At 36.9% G+C, this 21,255-nt stretch overlaps 1 protein-coding gene across 2 annotated transcripts in view; it reads left to right on the top strand.

The window, feature by feature from the left end:
- Window positions 1–21,255, top strand: part of akap6 (A kinase (PRKA) anchor protein 6) — a gene marked incomplete at its 5' end in the record, with an annotated part of 161,965 nt that overhangs the window by 102,871 nt on the left and 37,839 nt on the right. For both annotated transcript variants that reach the window (XM_079833639.1, XM_079833638.1), the window contains one exon: window positions 20,924–21,070. In XM_079833639.1, coding sequence (XP_079689765.1) covers window positions 20,924–21,070 — 147 coding nt within the window. The remainder of the gene's footprint in view (window positions 1–20,923; window positions 21,071–21,255) is intronic.

Below are 21,255 nucleotides of genomic sequence, written 5' to 3'. Positions count from 1 at the left end.
TTTGGAGCTCAATGCTCAGTGGCGATCTCTGTCCATTGTTCCCAGCTTGCATCCTTAAACTCCTCTCAGATGGATTACATATCCATGAATATTCATTTTTTTTGTGTTTTGTGACTGGCTGGCATGTGATGTAGGCTAGAGTTGTCCCCCTACAGCGTCTCTCAATGTCTCTTCTCAGATGCTTCCTCATGTGGCATGCTTGAAGGGAATTATGGGAGAGCGTGTGGTGTTTTGTGTGCTAAAATGAGCAGGTTTGTTGTCTCCGTGTGTGTTAGTTGTTATGGTGGTGCCGGCTGGGGCCCGTGGCTCTTTCTGCAGGACGCGGACTAATTACAGCACTAATGCAGGACACCCCATTGATACACACTCATTCAACACGACCACACACACACACCTGCTTTCCCTGCCTCCCTCCAAAACTTCATTACACACACACACACACACACACACATAGTTAACATTCAATTAATTGATCCATCTATATGGAACAATTTTGATGCTTTATAACCACCACTTTGAGTGTTTGCATGTTAGTTAGATCTTGTTCCTGGTTTATGTATACAAACCTCACCTTATCCGTCTGATTTTGGCAATATATCATGTAGACACTAAACCACATCTGTTTATGTATGCTCTGTACTTCTTTTGCATTTTCTGAACACAAAAAGCGCAAAATAATGAGCAGGAGCAGCCGATAGACAGGAATGTTATTGCCAACATTTGTATGAGAACTGGCAGGCTTGAAGTCAAACAGCTGGTCAAATATATGTTTGATTCCCAAAGATGTGCTTCTCTGATAGAGGAGAGGCTTCTTAAATCGACTCTGGGCTGAAAATAAGCCCCAAATCCCCCAAATAACTCAATGTATTAAGATGCTTACACCACTAGATGGCACTGTAGCATCCAGAGCCCATTAGGAATAGAGGAGTTTATGAAAATTAAACACGCGCACACTCTCAGACGCTCACATTTACTTACAAACACTCTCAAACACGGTCCTGCTTGAGTTTATTTCCTGTATATAGATGAGAAGGGTTCTTGTGCTCAAAATATATTCAAATTGTGCTTTGTCAATTTCCCTCAGAAAATAGCCACATTTGTTAGTGTTTCCCTAAATAAATGCTGCATTAGTTTTGGGCTGTTCTGTTCTGGAGAGAGAGAGGGATCAGACCCTTGAGATGGTGCGAGGAGATGAATATTTTGTTGTCAGCAGTTCGGATAGAGTCCTGTTGTACCCCATGCATTATTCACTAATACAAATATGCCATATCATTTACAAGCATGTGTGCCGGGGTGAAATTCACAGCTGGGAATTAGTTCTGAGATTAATTAACAAAGCAAAGCTCCTCGTTTTCTGTCTTTCTCTCGTTCTCGCGCTCGATGTGATTCAAATGATACAGCTCAGATAATGAGTTCTGCTTCTGATTGTCTGTATACAGTGAATTTAATCAATATGAAAAAGAGAAACAAAACCAATGTAGAATAATCATTATTATTTTAAAATAATAGTTTATAATATTGCTTAAATCTGAGGTAAGAAAAGGATACCATATTATGCCATATCGCTTACACAAATGGACTGTGGTACAGTTATGGTATCAGATGGTAAGACTTGGTACTTTGATGAATACTATGGTATTAAATTATTATTTACATGATACTCCAGGTTAAAGGAATAGATTGAAAGAATACCATGGTACGCTAAAAAATGTGTTGGTACATGGTAACATTTTGGACATTCTTTAAAAAGTAACATGGACTACCACATAAAACCTATTCATGAATTTCAGAATCATGATATATTTTTAAAGAGCACCTATCATGGAATTTTGAAATTTACCTTTCATGTAGTGTGTAACATTGATCTAAGTGAACAAAAACATCCTGCAAAGTTTGAAATATGACCGTATATATAGTTATTTTCTTTCAAAAGTAAGAGTCGACTCTGAGTCATTTTTAAGAATCGTTAGAAGACCGAAGCGTTTTCTCTGACTAGATGACGTCAACTTGTCAAGTTATTTGAATACAATACGTCCACTTATTGCGCTCCAAGACGCCAGTGAAAACTAGAAAACATCATGGCGACGAGATGCTGTGTTCTGAAGTGCGACTCAAAAGCAAACTTTTTTCATCTGCCCAAGGATGAGCATTTGAAGACTAAGTGGCTTGAAGACAAACCATACATCGTAGCGATTGTGTGTTTATTAGTCTTCAAATGTCTCTATTTGCATGTTTCGCGATCTCAGGAAGCTTTTATTATGGACTTCTATTATGGCACATGGTATCTTCTTCGTCTGTCTGTACCATATATGGACTACATGTGCACAGAGCGCCATCCGGCTGCCTGTATGAATTGAAAACAACACATAAGAGACTCAATCGCTCATGATTAGGCTACATCTGCGCATTTTGAGGAAGTATTGAATAAAAAATACTCCTCTGTTTAGAAATATGACACAGACATATGAGAATCTATCAATATTTCTCCTCATTTGCACACTTTTGAACTAAAAGCCCTGAGGGATGTTGATTTGTCGCGAGTCTTCGTGAGGAGAATAGAGGAGTTTTTTTATCAATGAGATCAGCTGAGGCTCATATTACAATCAAACGTACCGACGCGGTTTTCATATTCATAACTCCTGACACATATTAACAAATTACTGTCACTATAAGACTTTGAGAATAAAACAGAGGTAAAAAATGGAAGCTTGACTCTTAGATCTTTTAAATGATGTATAGATTGACATGGTAATTACTTACATCTGACAGTCATTTGAGCTAATTTAAACAAATAAAGCTTGAGATTCTGAAAACCATTTATGGTGATGGGCGTTCCGTTTCCGAAAATATCTGCACAGACTATACTAATCACAACTGACTGGGTCATCGGACCAATCACCGCAGATTAGCGTCACGTAAAGGCGGGGTTTTGAAAAGTGAATCACTAAAGGAATCATTTGAGAATCTCTGTCAAAACAGGTAAAAATAAATGCATATTATAAGAAAACTAAAGTCTTTTTTGTCATTGCATGCATGCAAAACTGTTGTTGGGGACTTCTAAAACAATATTTGGAACATTTTAAATGCCATAATAGGTGCACTTACCATCATTGTACATTATTGATTGTCCCAAAACATTATTATCTTAATGGTATTATCTTAAAAGTACCCTATTACCCCTTTTCCACCAGCATGAACCGGGTGCTAGTTCAGAGCTAGTGCTAGTGCCGGTTCGGAGTTGGTTCGACTGACGAGCCTTCTAAGAACCGGTTTGTCTTTCCACATGCTGAGAGCCACCACAGAGCCAGGTCTTACGTCACTGTATACGTCTCATCTATCTCAGCAAAGCTAGCGAGGCAGCGGGAAACACAAACACACCAGGCTTGTTTGAGATGCATCGGCGCTGCGCAGACCGTTCAGCGCATGATATCAAAGTAACCGCAAGAGTGATTCAAAAGCATAAGGAGTTGTATGCTCTCATTGCGCTGATGCATCTCGAACAAGCTTTCCATCAACAATGGCGAACATTGCGCACATGGCTTTGCGATCCTACATCGGCATCAAAACACAGCGAATCCAACGCATTCGTGCAGCTCACCGTAATTTGTATAGACGGAGACTACAATCGAGCAGCTATTAGCTCGATTAGCTGCTATTTTAAAAATGGCATTCACAAGTTTGTGTTCGTCTTGTTGGTCACGGTAACCCCGCCCCCAGCTCCTGACGCAAGCGGTTCTTACTTCTAGACCAGCAATGTTTTGGTGCTACTTAAGAACTACTTTTCCTGGTTCAGAGCTGGTGCTTTGGGTGTCGAAAAACGAAAGAACCGATTTGAAACTAGGCTCTGGCTCCGAACCAGCACTCAAACTGCCTTGGTGGAAAAGGGGTATATGTAACTTTTATATGTAAAACATAACTGCATGCATTTTGCAGAAGAACATTGTTTTGGTTGTGCTTCGGCACAGCGTGACTGCGGGATAAATATGGTTATTTCTCAAAACTAAAAAAAGAGAGAGAGATTATCCTACTGCTCATAAACATTCCCTACTGAACTTAAGAGATATAACCAGTTTAGATGGAAAGGATCTCAAGCGGACTAGCTGAAGACGTTACTTTAGCTATACCCATTAATGGATTTGGTACTTCCTTGAAAATAAAGAAAACAACCATAATGAAATGACCCTTCACAATAGATAATGCTTTACAATCAACTCTTCTAGAGCTACATATGGTAATTTATCTGTTCATGAGTATTAAAAACGCCATTTCTGCATCCTTTTACACTATTTCAAATCCCTCGGTTGTTGCCATCTCCGAAAAGCCTAGTCAATGTTGATTCTGGTTTTATTACGAGCGCTGTCGCGTTCTCTTTTTGCCGGGAGACTCTCCTCTATTGGGCATTGTTTTAAAACAGGTGATTCCCCAGAGGTTGGAGATTTAGCTGCTCCATGTCGACCTTTCTCGCTCGTTGTAACAACTAACCTCTGCCACTCCCCTACCACACACACGTCAATGACGAGACACACACAGGCGAGTGACGTATGTACACAATTTCCCATGAAAACCACCCGCCAGGTCTAAAATATAAACACTTATAACAGGCTTACCATAGTGAATCAGGGTGAGACAAAAACATGTTTTGAAAGCAGGATTGATTCTGTATTGACTCAAAAACCAAAAAGTTACATAGTGTCATTATTCAGCTCAGTTTAGTTAATGTTGATTCAATTCCGTTCAAAAAATTAAACGCTGCAAAGTTCATCAGCAAACTCTATTGAACTCTATTCAGCAAACCTTTATATTACCATGGTGCCATATCCAAATAACTGTGGTAATACCATGGTACTTGTTTTATGGGGATTGGGGAGTTTTCAGCTTTATTTCAAACCAGTTCTCCAGTATTTATATGCATGTGTCTGTGTGTCCATGTGTGTCTGTTTGCAGGCTGGAGTTCTCCTGCAACAGTCTGAAATCTGCCAGTGGCTTATGTCCTTATGTCTGTCACACACACACACACACACACACACACACACACACACACACACACACACACACACACTCACACTCACACTCATCTGTGCTCTCTGGAAGACCATTTTCCAGTAGCTAGGCAGTAGGAAGGCAGTATTAGCATTTTTGCCTTGAAGAACGCACTGTGGGGCTTTGGGAAAGTTTACTCATATGAGTTGAAAGCAGAGAGGGGCAGGAAGGGGGTGGTGCTCTAATTGTGGGCAAATAGTCCCGAGGCATTAAGACTATGGGAGACGAGATGAGAGAGAGCGAGCGAGCGAGCACGAGCATGCAGTGATGCAGTGTTTGAGAATATACTATAAGTATGTCTTTATGTGCGTTTGGCTGTTCCCTTTCGATAGGAGGAGGAATAATGGCATTTTAATGCAGTGATGTAATGCCGGAGTTGTTCTCCGTACTGGACGGCTGGCAGAGCGCGGTGTTGTTGTCTTTCTTCCCTGTTGTTTCACTGGCGCCGCTCCAGGATGCTGGACGGACCTCCACAGCAACGGACAACTCTTCAGAAAAAAACAGCCCTCTCTGTTTCCACTTTATGTCCTCTTCTCTTACTGCGGCTTGGCTCGGTTTGTGTGTTTTTCTCCCTCAGTGAGCACTCTGCGAGAGGGACGCGCACACACAAACACAAATATGCATAAATATGGGAGCTTTACACAACACACCAATACAAGAAAGGAGCACGTCGATTGCATATTTCTTCATCTTGTTCATCTTCTGAGCTCCTGTAGACAAAATGCAGAAAGCGTTCTGTTTGCAAGCTCCAATCTGATTGGTTGGAATTACATAGTTACATTTGTGCAAGTCAATCAATCTCAATATGGAATAAATAAAATGTAAAGCTGTTTTTTATTCAGCAATGATGCACTAAATTGTTCAAACATAGCAGTACATATATTTATAATGTTACAAACGATTTCTATTTCAAATAAATGCTGTGCTTTTGTACTTTCTATTCAAATATTACTATAGAAAACAATTACATATGTAACATATTTCACATTAGTTTTTACTATATTTTTGATTAAATAAGAGACTTATTTCAAAAACGACCCCAAACATTTGAATGGTACTGTGTCTTGTACGTTGCAGGGTCCATCTGTAAAGCATAGTGTTAAGCATGTAATTTGTAGACATTGGAAATGTTGTAAAAAGAGCAGATTATCATACAATTTAAGTCTTAAATGTTGAGTATTGAGTATTGTTCTAACATTTGCAGATAAGCAAACATTTTAACTGCTGCATCGTCCACATGAACACACATAACGAATAGAGATACATGTGCTATCAGGAAGAAATCCTCAAACACTTGACCTCTGGCAGATGACCCAAGATTGAGAGTACAAGACCACCCTCAAAAGGGGTCAGGAAGGAGTCTTGGAGCCTCAGTGATCTGCAGTGGTGAAGCTCTGAGAGAATCTGTCTTGGCATGTGTGTGTGTGATGTTCTCTGGCTTCAGCGTTGTGGAAAGCCTTAGGGGATTCCTGTCTCACCTGCTGTTTGGAGGGAGTCTCGAGAAACAGTTGTACGGTCCCCTGAGGAATGGAGAGATGGGGCATTAAACGAGTGTACTCCGTCCATCATTACAGCTCCTGATCTGGCCCTCATGTTCTGCGCTATCAGCTGCACTCTTCCACCGCAGACGTGCTTTTTTCCTCCCCTCTTCGCTTTTTGCACCAGTATTTCACGGTACACAAAGAGTACAAGAATTACCCAGAATTTTTAAATACTATTTCTGTAACAATTTGACTTAAATTTTAAAAAATTTTTTTTTTTTTATCAGAATTTATTATATTAATTATATTATATTATATTATATTATATTATATTATATTATATTATATTATATTATATTATATTATATTATATTAATTATATTATATTATATTATATTATATTATATTATATTAATTATATTATATTAAATTAATTATATTATATTATATTATATTATATGAATTATATCATATCATATTATATCATATTATATTATATTATTGGTCAGTATAATTTGAAAACTAAATGTAATTTTTATGCTGTATCAGGCAGGTGCCAGTATGTCAGATGAGGACGGGTATGTTTGTAGTGCACGTAACTTATTCTAACTGGAATATTGTCAGGAATTTCGTTTTATTTTTGGTATTAAGTCTGTGTGGTCTGCTGTACATGTTCTACTACATCACTTCCTGCTTACGATATGACCCCTGGATCCATATAGCATCCATATATCATATATCAGTGGGTTAATAAATGCCTTCTGAAGTGATGTTTTTTTTAAAGAAAAATATTAATATTTAATTAACCCTCTGGGGTTCTTCATTTATGGTTCACACTCAGGACCTTCGGGTCAAAAATGACCCAGAGGGCGGGATTAAGATAAAAAAGATTTGAGTAAAATCAATGAAATATATTTTTGTTCAATAATATTTTTTCTTTTCTTTTTTGGTGTTTTGAGATAATTTTATGATTTATAATTAATAGTTATGCAATAATTATGACCCATTTTTTCCCATTGAATATAATAAAAAATGTATGTATATATATATATATATATATATATATATATATATATATATATATATATATATATATATATATATATATATATATATATATATATATATTTTTTTTTTTTATTAAAGCTGTATTTCATTGTAGAGTCAAGCCTAGTCCTCATTAAAGCAATTTTTTAAATGAGATCGGTGCCATCCAGTGGACACATTGAGCATTTTTATCACTATAGTGGATCTTGCGTTTTATAAAAAAAAGTTAAAAATAGTAGCTTCATCGGAATGGTCCGAAACTTGTTGACTTTATTGGTACTTGGTATATGAACACCCCAAAAAATTGGGGACAGGATTTGAAAAGTCTAAGTGATCGTAAAAAAAAATAGTCACACTCATAGGAAATGTCAAGAGTGCAAAACAGACAAAAAAAACTCACACACTTATACACACAAAAACACACGCACACACAAATTAACACGTGCCATTCCAAAAGCTATAATTGTGTTTGTGTGTTGTGTGTGTGTGTGTGTGTGTGTGTGTGTGTGTGTGTGTGTGTGTGTGTGTGTGTGTGTGTGTGTGTGTGTGTGTGTGTGTGTGTGTGTGTGTGTGTGTGTGTGTGTGTGTGTGTGTCTGTGTGTGTGTGTGTGTGAGAGTTTTTTTTTTGTCTGTATTTTCATATTTTTGCCAATTTCCCATTCATTTCCTATGGGGGTCATTTTTGACCCGAAGGTCCTGAGTGTGACTATTTTTTTTTTACGACCACTTAGACTTTTCAAATCCTGTCCCCAATTTTTTGGGGGTGTTCATATACCAAGTACCAATAAAGTCACCAAGTTTCAGACCATTCTGATGAAGCTACGATTTTTAACATTTTTAATTTTAAAAAATTCGGGTCAGACATGACCGAAGAGCCCCAGAGGGTTAAAAAATTTGTTTAAACTATAATCACTGGCTGTCAGCAACGATCGTTTGCGCGTTCACAAGAGGGTCTAGTTTAGGTGGAAGGATGACCTCTGACCTGATGAATGACGTAGGACGTATGACATAGTCGTAGCTTAAGCTTAGCTGAGAATTGACAAATGCAGAAGCACAGAGGATAGAGCAAAACAAATGCCGGCCACGAATTAGAAGTCTAAAACCAGAAGTTTTAAAGAAAAATGTCGGAGGATTTTGATACAAGAGAAGAGGAGCTACATCATACGTCGGGTTAGGGGTCATCCTTCTGCCAGGACTCGACTCTCAGTTCAAAAAGTTCATATGGATATTTTTCTTACAAAAACCAATCAATTTGCTTCAGAAGACATTTATAACCCACTGAACGTAAAAGTCCAGGCCTCTCTCGTCCTTCACTGTCGTCGCTCCTCCATTTATGCTTCTGTAGCTCCTCCTCCATAAGAGAATACGAGACCGGTGTGATGCGCAGGTGACGCTCATTTGCAAACACGCCACTGGCCTCGCGCCGTTCTCTCACGGCTCTCCCCCACCCATTTTTGGGTGAACTATTCCTTTTCAAGTTTTTTCCACCACTCTTTTTTCACACACGTGTACACGTGATGGTGTATTAATACCCTGTATTTTCCCAGAGCCACTCTCCTAGCCCTTCCCAGAAGCCACCCTGCTAAACTCTGGACTTCCTTGAGGACGGAGTGTCGAACTCTGCACAATTAACGCGAGAGGACTATAGTGTGTGTGCCCTGCACTGTACCATTCACCATAAAGCTTTTACATTGACCTTGACACCCACTTCATTAGAATAAAGATTGTCTAGCGTTTAGGCTACATTGTTCCTCTGCGCCCAGACCCCATGCAAATTCCCGCTCGGGCTCAGGCGCGGCGGGTCTGTCAGAGGTCATCTGCATTAAATGATTGCCGCTATTCTCCAACTGCTTCTTTTCATTCGGCTCAATTGAAACCCCTCTTCCTGCTCAGGACGGGAGCCTGCCAATGCTGCTACCCGCACTCCTCGCTCCCACAACTACAGTCCTGTAACTCCATCTAATACTCACCTGGAGCGCAAGGTTAGCTTCTCAGAGTGTGTGTAACAGGATACGGGCTGTTTCTTAATACAACTTAATACAACTGTATGTCAATTATTGACTCGTTATTGTATCTATATTGTATCTTTATTTATGGTTTTAGGAGAAACATCTAAGAAGATGCTTACATTCTCTTAAGAAAATGAGTCTAAAGAGAAGAGAGGTGCTTTTCCATGCAAAAATCGCTGGCAAGATGTTTTGGTGTTGTGTTGCCAGGGAGTTGCTGTGGTTGTTAGGGGTTTCTGGGTGTATATGATATTCTGGTCTCTATGGTGGGGTCCCATGTTTTTTACTAATGAGATATTATTTATATATCAGTTGTTTTTCTGGAAAACAATGAGCTTAAACTCAAGGGCCCTATTTTAATGATCTAAAGGCATGATCTAAAGCGCACGTGCAATTAGGGCGTGTCCGAATCCACTTTGGCTAGTTTAACTAGTTTGGTTAGTTTAGGGAAAAATGTTGCATGGTCTAAAAGGGTTGTCCCTATTCTCTAAATGAGTAATGGGTGTGTTTTCAGAATCTCATCTCCCATTCCCTTTAAAAGCCAGTTGCCAACAATGCACCTGAACACACTTCGTTTTCAGACAGGACGTGAAAATGATAACTGCATCGGGTTGAAACTAGCAAAAAAACACTTGCGTCGCCACTGGCGCCACATTGCACCGGGTGTATGTAAGGGCCCCAAGACTCTTACTGTATGACAACTATTGACATATTTTGTAACTATTTTTTAGGAGTAACATCTGAGATGATACATTATCTGAAGAAAAATGATTGGTGCTTTTCCATGCTAAATTTTTTGGCAAGATGTTTTGGGTCATCGCCAGGGCGTTGCTATGCTGTTTCTAGGGGTTTCTGGGTTGCCTACTAGCCCAAGTGTCTGATTGTCTGGTCTCTATAAATGGTTTGGTCCCTCCTTCATTGTAAGTCTTTGAGATGTTTTTCACTAATGAGATCTTCTTGTCTCAGTTATTTCTCTTAGACAGCAGTGAAATTAAATGGAGAGCAAAATGGCCTTTGGAAGTTTCCTTTATATATTTATAAGTTTTGGTCCTGAGAAAAATCTTGCAGTAATCTTGCACGTTTCAGAAGGGATCTCAGCAGTTGTCTAATTTCCCTTTTTAATTCTCTGTCTGAGATTAAGTAGATTTTTTTGATTAAGTCTCTAGTGCCTTGAAAGTGCACTTTTTAAAATGTATCTTATTTTCTTATTTTCTTGTACTGTCTGACCGCATTTGTTTTGGAGATGTACTAAAGGCACCCACACACTATAAGATTAATTCTGACAGTCATAGGTAAGGTCCCAATTATGGTTCTACAGATTATTTTATCAGATTGTCCTTATCAGAACGTCCGAGCCGCACCAATCTCAAACCGTAAACATCCAACATATTGAATTTTTACAATCAAAAATCCTGTTATGTGGGGGGAACCCCTAGGACAAACGCACACACACACTGTGTAGATTGTCACATGGAACGAAACGCTACCCAATCATAAAGCGAGCTGACGGAAGACAGAAGTATAACACAACTTCATCCGAACCTTTTTCCTTTTTCAGCAAATTTTCTGTAAAAAGCTATTTTACTATTAAACTATTATCGCCATTTCTTCATGTCCGTCGTCCGCCATGTTTGTTTACTCTAAAATCACGTTTGACCGATTTGCGAGAGTGTTAACACTCGGGACTATAGATTTATTTGAATAAATCTGTTAGTGTGTGTTTTGGTCACATTGTGGCACTCCACACACTATAGGAACAAAGTCTATGATTTGTTTTATCGTCATGTTTGTGGTCTCTCACATTTTGAAAATCTGATAAGATTTTAAAAGTATTTTCGTGTTGGGCAGCCTTTACTCTTTCATGGGCTGTTGGGCCGAAGTTTTCACTCTCTGTCTCTCTCCATCTCTCTCTCAGTCAGTCCCTGGCTTTGGACCCAAATATATCTCCATTATTATAACATCAGTCAAAAGCAGACGGCCAATTCCACAAAAAAACTCCAGAATGAAAAGGCTCATTCTGCTCTACAGATATAATTGGAATTAAATTATTAATGAGAGATACTTAAAAAAGATTGTTTTATGATTCGCTATTAGTGAATTTGCTATTCATTTTAATATTTGTCATTTGATTTATAATGGGATAATGCAATATAGGCCCCAATTAACAATGCGTGGCCTGTGTAATATGATTTTCGGTTAATGCAAATGGAATAAGCTAGAAGAAAGCAAGCGATTCGCCTCCTCAAATGTAATTTTCTCAGCCAGTTTTGCCAATTTTAAATGACATTGTACATTTTAATTTTCCCTCTCTTTTTCAAAGGTTGCAAATTTATACTCATTGAGCCGAGCTGCCATTAATTTACATGGGAAATTACTTGCGGAGTTGGAATATCTGTCACGTTCACACCTATTTACTTTTAAAAGCTCTGGCAATGGAGCGGGGTAGAAGGTTACAGGGAATTCAGGCACTTTTCTAACTAACTACTGTTTGTAGTCCCAACCTTTTAAACTCGCCTGCAGGAAAAGAAAATTCACACGAGATCTCTTTAACATCTCAATTGTTTGTCCTAGACAGCAGTGATATTAGCAAACTGACACCTAAGGGATTTTTGAAAAACGTCTTTGACAAAGTTCATTTGAAAAGGGTTAGTTCACTGAAAAAAGAAAATTCTGTCATCATTTTACTCACTCTCATGTCGTTCCAAACCTGTGTGACTGACTTTCTTTTGCTGAACACAAAATAAGATAGTTTTGAGAGAGAAAAAGCAAGGGTTCGATAAATTATTACAGGAAGAAGAGCTTCACATATGGGTACATTATACAGACTTGAGGAAGTCCAGAAGAACATAATATTCTTTTAAAGAAAGACATTTTTTTTTCTCAATGTATGTGGAGTGTTGATGCCTCTGAATAGATAAAACTGTTCTTCAAAATATTCTCTTTGGTGTTCTACTGAAGAAGGAAAGTCACACAGGTTTTGAAGGATATGAGGGTGAGAAAATGATGACAGAATGTAATTGATTTTAGTAAATTCCATCTAACATCACTCCATCGCTCCATCCATATTGTTGAATTTTTCAAAGTCCTAATTTACTCATCCATGTTGTTTCCAAACCCATGTGATTTTTTTCCCCTACATGAAACAACATTAAAGGAGATGTTTTGCATAATGTATGAGTGTTTTTTCCTGTACACTGTTTTCCATATATTGAAAGTGGAGAGTAATTCTCAAAAGAACAAAAAGCACCATCAAAAACAGAGGAAGATTATCAGTGAATAATGTCTTAAATTGCAGTCTGTTTCTAACATAAAACTATCATTTGGCTTCGGAAGATGTGGAATATAGCATAAAGTCATATGGACATTTATGGTGCTTTTATTTTCTTTTTGAGATCTACTGTCAAAATCTTCTGCGTTCATTGTATGGAAACAGTGCTCGGACATTCTGCAAAACGTCTCATTTTCTAAAGGGTTTGGAACAACATGAGGGCGAGTAAATGATGACAGGCCTTTGATTTTTGGGCGATCTTGCCCTTTAAGTCTATGGAGCTCTGAAAGGGCATCTCTGAGCAGTAAGTTTCCTGTGCTGTGAGCAGCAGTAGCTCTATGAATTCTGGCACCATCACTTTAGATTACAGCCAGGCTGAGCAGAGCTGAACAGATCTTAGGCCTCTCTCGGCTCTTAAAGCCCAGAGTTCTTGGCTGATTGCATTGTTTCCTATGTTTGTCTAGTGAAGAAAAATGCCACGCTCAGTGTTAGAGAGGGATGGGGTGTGAGTATCTTTCCATGAGAACCCCTCCTCCCAGAACTCACAGCTGAGCTCCAGACCCCGGGCCCTGGATAAATAGTGCCTTTGTTCGCCATTCAAAGGCATTAGGCATGGGCTTCCTATGGGGGTCACTACCAATCCTTATGAGGGGACAGAAGGGGAGGCTGAAAAAGAACAACACATCTAGACCATAAACTTCCAGCTGATCGGAGGTAGCAGTGATGGCCGCAGTTTGATGATATGAATCATAAGTTGCGAGTGAATATAAACAAATGTCAGAGTTTCACCCCAAATCCAAATAGAGAAGAATAAGATTTTTATATATTCACATAAATTAATAAATAAATGAAGCCTTTTTGTTCCCATTTAAAGTTTTTTTTAATTGTATAGATTTTTTTAATTAAGTAAGCAAAAAAATTATTATACATTTTTCAGATTGCAAAGTAAATTAGTGAAGTATTTAAAATATATAAAAAATCATGTACATAGGATGTATTATTACACACAACATGGGAAAAGAGATTATTTTAGGAAAATGTGGTTAATTGTATGTTTCACAATGAAAAAGTCTCAAATACATATTCTTTCATATATAATGAATGATATTTTATTGTATTATAAATAATATTATTTGTTTATTTTGATTGTATACATTTATTTTAATACTAAATACATATTTAATACTAAATAATTAAATATTGAGCAAAGTCCAGGTCATATTTCAGCCCATATATAATACAAAATATTAATACTAAATACATATATAATACAGAGTCCAGGTCATATTTCAGCACATATATAATACAAAATATTAAATTGTATATTATATATATATATATATATATATATATATATATATATATATATATATATATATATATATATATATATATATAAATCTTACTCTTCTCTAAAATAAATGTGTACAATCAAAATAAACAAATAATATTATTTATAATACAATAAATATATTATAAATAATATTGTTTGTTTATTTTGATTGTATACATTTATTGTAATAAATGTTATATATAATATAATATAATATAATAATAAACAAATGTCAGATTTTCACCCCAAATCCAAAATAGAGAAGAATACAATTTATAATTTAAATAATATAAATTATAATATTTATTTTTTTATATAATTTAATATTTAGTATTATATATGTGCTGAAATATGACCTGGACTCTGTATTATATATGTATTTAGTATTATATATGGGCTGAAATATGACCTGGACTTTGCTCGATATTTAATTATTTAGTATTATATATGTATTTAGTATTATATATGGGCTGAAATATGACCTGGACTTTGCTTTGTGAGATTCAAACAAAACACGAATCCCATAAGTAGAGCCCATAAAGTCTGTCCAGATCTCTTTCTGTATAAATCTCCAGGGCTAAAGGCCTTTTCTGCTGTGTCTTAGCACTTGTGCGGCATCAGTTGGGCTGACCAGGCTTTTCTTTGTTCATTGGATCTTTTGAATCCCTCATTATCACTTTAGAAACCTGCGTAATGCATCATCTTTAGCTAGAAGGGGAGGAGAGTGAATATTGAGAGTTGTTTTATGCTCCATATTGTTGTGCAGATTGTATGCTATTATGTCTGCGAGAAAGCGAGTCCCATGGGCCGAGGTCTATGCGGTTTTGTAACTAACATTTTTTTTCCCCCTTTGCTCAACCTTTTCTTGTCGTTGTGAACGATGGCATTGTCTGTGCAATTTGTTGCCACTCGATGCATTTTGACAATGTGAAGTGTATTTGGTCCCCCGTCCATCCCTGAAGGAACCTCCTGCCAGCTGAGGTCTGGAAAGGCTGGTGGAAACTCTCCTGGGTCCCTCGCTGACCCCATAGTGACTGCCCACCTTGTTCTTAACCAAAGCGAAGAGAGCCGGGTGAAAAAAAAAAAAAAAGCGCTTGACTCAATACGAGCCTTCTATACCAGCTGTAAAATGGCTTATTCTTCTAGTCACCATGGTGACAATTAACAGTGTTTCAAGGACTTTTGTTCCCGGTCGGTTTGAACAGAATTACCCCCCCCCCCCCTTTTTTTTCAGCGCAAAGTGATTTTTCACGAAGGAGGAAAAGCAGCGTCTATTTTGCATGAACAGTAAGGAATCACATCCAAATGGAGGCTGTGCGTTTTCTCCTCCTTTTAAAGTAAATATGTAGCTTTTTACTTCCTGGTCTTTCAAACCCGGCGCTCACACATCTTTGAGAGCTTGGCTCGCGCCCCTCAGCTGCACTGAGTTTCCATCAATGGGCCTCTTCTGCACTTCCTCCCCTCTCGACTGCTTCCTCTGCGCCTCCCTCCCCGAGCAGCCGTCTAGAGCGAATTACAGACATCAAGGATGCTGGCAAGATATGAAAAGGCCTCAAACTGATTAAGTAATTATCAGTTTTCCCAGCTTCATTCAGCTCTATATCACGAAAGCATATCAAATTCCATATTTTGTACCTCTGAGTCAATTTGTAACTCAGCAGCTCCTAGTGTAGGTTTTCATGTGACTGATGCATATTCAGTTTTTCCTCAAATGGATTCCCTTTCCTTCGTGCTAAACATCTAATACGGCAGCTTCGGTTGATAATCGCAGAAGCCCAAAATGGACTTTTTTCGCATTTCAGGGCAAAAGAAAGATGTCATTACTTCCCTTTTGATTTAGAGACAGTGCAGACCGTCATTGAGATGAGGGCCCGTTGGGAGGCCGAGAGTGTCCTGTGAATTCTCATTTTGCCGCCTGGCTCCTGACGTGTGAACGTTAGCATAAAATGATTTGAATACGCCCCATCTCCGCCTCAGTTCATGGAGTCTTACTTCTGTTGTCTCAACAAGTTACAGAGCCTGAACAAACTTTAATTTAATGGATAAGATGAATCTGCGAAACCGCATTAAGTGTGTTCATGTGTGACTGCATTTTTGCTGACATTTCCAGACTCACGTTCATTAATATGTGAAATAAATTAAACGCACAAGGGCTTGTTGAAATTTCATCTATTTTGCGGCCATCTTTGCTCACTATTGCAGTTATTAAAAGTGCTCTAAGATTTAAAGACTGTTTGTAAAGCTACCTGTTTCAATCACGTGTTCTCAAGGGGTGTCCTGAGATGTCATATTTTGGGCTAGTGACCCCTATCTCTATTCACCTTTGGCTGGTTACTCATCTTGCACTGTTTGCGATGCAGTCTCGAAATATTGACTACATTTTAAAGATGTTTGTCAAAAATAAACAAGTCAACAAGTTATATTCACATAATTATAGTCTATTTTACTGTGAATAATATGCATAGTACCTGTCAATATAATATATCATATTATATAAAAAATATTATATATAGTACCTGTCAAAAGTTTGGAAACATTAAAACATTTTCTGTTGAAAGAATTCTCTTATGCTCACCAAGGCTTAATTTTTTCATCAGAAATACAGTAAAACATTAATATTGCTGTTAACAAATTAACCCTTACTGTAAAGGGTTAGCATAATTTCATAAAGGTGATTGGTTATGAACATGAAGCAGAGCAACAGCTCACTGTGTGATGAAACATATAGAATGCTGTTAGAGTTTTTGTCTCATATTTCTATATTATATAGTTAAGCAATATCACACAAGCGCAGTTTTTTTTTGGTCCCGAATAGCACAAGTGCAAATGTGATATTGATTTTATACAACAGTTCAATAAATAAGAAGTTAATATTGCCAATTTTGCCAACGAAAGTATTACAAATAAAGCCAGAGTCTCCGAGCAATACACAACTGTGTTTAGTTTCTGAATGAATCTGAGTTGAGCGAATCAGTCGGGTGATCCAATGGCCTATTCATAAAGAGAGCCATTGGGTGCTTCTCATTTCTTCCTTTCCTCGCGTCTTCGCTCCACCGCCTTAGGATGCGAGGGAAGGATACCCCTGTGTCCTCGCTCATGACTCCTCACGAAGCTTCCTCGCTCCTCGCCTGCTCGCGGTGCAATTAGAGAATTGAGATGTCCTTTAAGATGGCTGAGTTCTATCGGTTTCCAGATCATGGGCTGGAGGACGGAGAAGCGAGGAAACGAGGAAGCACCCATTTACGAATCGAATGAAGGAATGACTCAATTACTTATTCATTTAGACATTTACTGCCACCTACTGGCAGTTTTAGTTTCTTATTTAGAGTATCAGTTCATAAAAAAAAAAAATTGTGCTGTCAAATCGATTAATCGCATCCAAAATACAATTTTGTGTTATCATAATATGTGTGTGTGTACTGTTTATAATTTTTATGTATATTTAATAACGCACACGTACATGTATGTATGTATATATATATATATATATATATATATATATATATATAATATATATATATATATATATATATATATATATATATATATATATAAATATATAAAATTTATATTGTATATAAAAATTCTTAAATGTATACATGCGTGTGTGTGTGTGTGTGTATTTATATATACATAATAATTATACAAAGTACACACACATTATGTAAACACAAACTTTTATTTTGGATGCGATTAATCGTGATTAATCGATTTGACTGCACACAAAACATTTTTTTTTTCCATATTAATAAAAAACCAATTAAATGTATAATTCTCCCCAAAATGAACATGTTGTCATCATTTACTCACCCTCATGGCCATTAAAGCCTAAAAATTTATGCGTGATGAATTCTATGTTGAATTAAAAAAAAAAAATTCTAAAGCAACTTTTTGTCTATTTGATGCTTTTCTCATTTAACACAATAATGACATTAAATTATCTTTTGGGGGTAATTTCTCAGCCAAATTTGATGTGCGATTACTTCGCGATTTATTAGATTAATTAATCGCCACATTGCATATTTAATAAATTATTTACAAATTGTAATATATATATATATATATATATATAAATATTTCATATTTTAAAAAGAAACCAAAAAGTTACCATAAACCTTAAACTGGATTGTGTATTTGGTATGATTTGCTTCAGAAAAAAGTAGTTTATTTCTAATGTGCTGTGCTATGATGAGTTTGTAAGTGTGTCCTGTTGTGCACTGATAACCTGTTTTTTTAGCTGTGCTCATCAGGGTTAACGGAGCAATGCCAGGATCATGTATTTCCGTCACACCTCCACCTCAATGGCATCTTTGGCCCTAGAATATGTTTTCCTTATACCGACAATTACACAGTTGACTATAAAGTTTTCAAGCTCGAGCTCCTTGGGTTAAGTATGCAAATCACCCTATCTAGGTTGCAACGGGGAAAGTGACTCAAGGGCCAAAAGTCATCCATGCACGTAGCTAAGGTTAGCATGATGCTTCAACTTCCCATCGCTCTGGCATTCTAATTACTCAGGCTATCTTTCCCTCAGTCTGCGTTCTCCATCAATAACCTGCCATTTTTTAAACCAATGAAAGGACTTAAAATCAATATCTGCTGTCAACAAACAAATTGTGTAATCCCCTTTACTTTAAAGCGGAGCGTCTTTAGTTTGGCGGCCACTATTAAAAACTGAAAGGGATGAATGATTTAAAAGGATGTGTGATACCATCTCCATCAAAACAAACGACAGTGAAAAATGAACGCTGGCCGGATGACAGCGAGGAAAGGGGGGAAAAACAGCACATTTAAATATTTAAATGCGCATCCGCCATAATGATAAATGACAACCGAAAACTAGAATCAAGTAGCTATTGATGCAGAAAATGAAATGGGGGAGAGACAGAGATAGAGAGAGGGAGGAAGAGAGAAATTAACTGAAATAAGGTGTCGAATAGCATCACTTTCATCTTTTACTGTATGTTAGTCCAGCATTCGAACAGAAATGTGACAATTCTGCTCAACTAGTGTCAGCAAGTGACCTAACACAGTCAGTTAACCAATTAGAAATCACTATCACACGTGACCACTATTCTCCTGAAGTAACATATAAGAAGATGTACGTCTGTGTGTAAACATGTGAAGGATTGAGAAGAAAAGAAAGATAAAGAGGTATAAAAAAGTCAACATTTTACTTCTTTCCTACAATGTGTTATTTGGATGTGAAATAACAGATCTATGACCAAAACAGCAGATTAAATTAGATTTATTATGTAAATATTAAGGCTGAGCAGACAGGGGGGAGGGGTCGCAACACTGTTCTATGTATGTACTAATACTGGAACGACATTTTACTCATTTGTGACATTTGTTACTCATTGTTTTTAACCTATATTTAAAATATTTGTTCAATATTTTTACAACTTGTTTGTTTTTAAATAGAAATTGTTTCATATTTTTTCACTATTTATTTAAATGCTTAATTAAAATAGGGGACGGTATTTTTGATGGTATATTATTTTAAAAAAATCATACATTTGAGTGAATTTGATTTACAAAATATATTAAAGTTAAAAAGTTTGGGGTATTCAGCAAGGATGCATTTAACTGATCAAAAGTGACATTAAAGACATTTAACGTTACAAATGATTTTTATTTCAAATAAATGCTGTTCCTTTGAACTTTATATTCATCAAAAAATCCTGAAAAAATGTATTACTTTTTCCAAAGCACAACTGTTTTGAACATTGATAATAATAAGAAATGTTTCTTGAGCATCAAATCATAATATTAGAATGATTTCTGAAGGATCACATGACACTGAAGACTGCAGTAATGGTGCTGAAAATACAGATTTGCACCACAGAAATAAATTGCATTAAAAGAAATTAAATATATATTTTTATTTTTTATGGAACCCCACACGACATCTGGACATGCTGTGTGTGTGTGTGTGTGTGTGTGTGTGTGTGTGTGTGTGTGTGTGTGTGTGTGTGTGTGTGTGTGTGTGTGTGTGTGTGTGTGTGTGTGTGTGTGTGTGTGTGTGTGTGTGTGTGTGTGTGTGTGTGTGTGTGTGTGTGTGTGTGTATATATATATATATATATATATATATATATATATATATGTATATATATATATATATATATATATATATATATATATATATATATATGTATATATATATATATGTATATGTGTATATATATATATATATATATATATATATATATATATATATATATGTATGTATGTGTCCACGAATTAAGAACCCATTCCAACAAATTCAGAATTCGTTCTCTGGTTTTTAGTAAATCGTCACCACGAATTAAGAATTTGTTTCCACAACTTGTTCATTTGTTTCCTCGTTTTAGTAAATTATGGCCACTTTAAACTAATTTGTTCCCTCGTTTTGCTTTTTAAAACAGGGGAACAAATTATTGCAACGTGGCCACGATTTAGTAAAACCAGGGAAGAAATCCGTTGTGACCACGATGTATATCTTATGTCATGTGGGGCTCCGTAATTCTTAATATCTACAATAGTACTGTTTTACTGTATTTATAAATGCAACCTTGATCATTTTAAAAATCTTAACCACAAACTTTTGAATTGTAGGCTTATCAACCATTCAAAGGGTGGAGAAAACACTTTACATCTCCATCTCATGTCTTCGCTTCATTTGAATTGTAATAAAAACGCAAAATCCCATTCTTGAATGATAACTGTGCTTCTCTCACCCTCTGACTGCTGTGTGTGTTTCTATAGGGGAACAGTGTGGAGATGTCCATGTGGCTTCCCAAGAAGACGCAGCTTCTGGGCTGGTCTGAATCTCTGAAGAGGAGCGGCACTGAACTTCCTGCTGACTTTGACCAGCGGCTGACGGCCCTCAGGAGCAAATGGGATCAACTGGAGGTTGGTCTCTCTCTGTTCCGCCTACTGTATGAACATGCCATGTGTTTCAACTGCAACAAAGGAGAGTTACGAAACTTTAGAGTCCTGTTTGGGAAATCGCTGTTAAAAACACAGAGCGTCACATCAGTCAGGGGTTCCTTTATGGAAAGAAAGTGCTTCCTGAACAGTCGGCTCTCAAAGTCAGT

This window comes from Gobio gobio (assembly GCF_949357685.1).
Source record: "Gobio gobio genome assembly, chromosome: 13".
Lineage (NCBI taxonomy): Eukaryota > Metazoa > Chordata > Actinopteri > Cypriniformes > Gobionidae > Gobio > Gobio gobio.
This window is presented reverse-complemented; position numbering and strand designations above follow the sequence as displayed.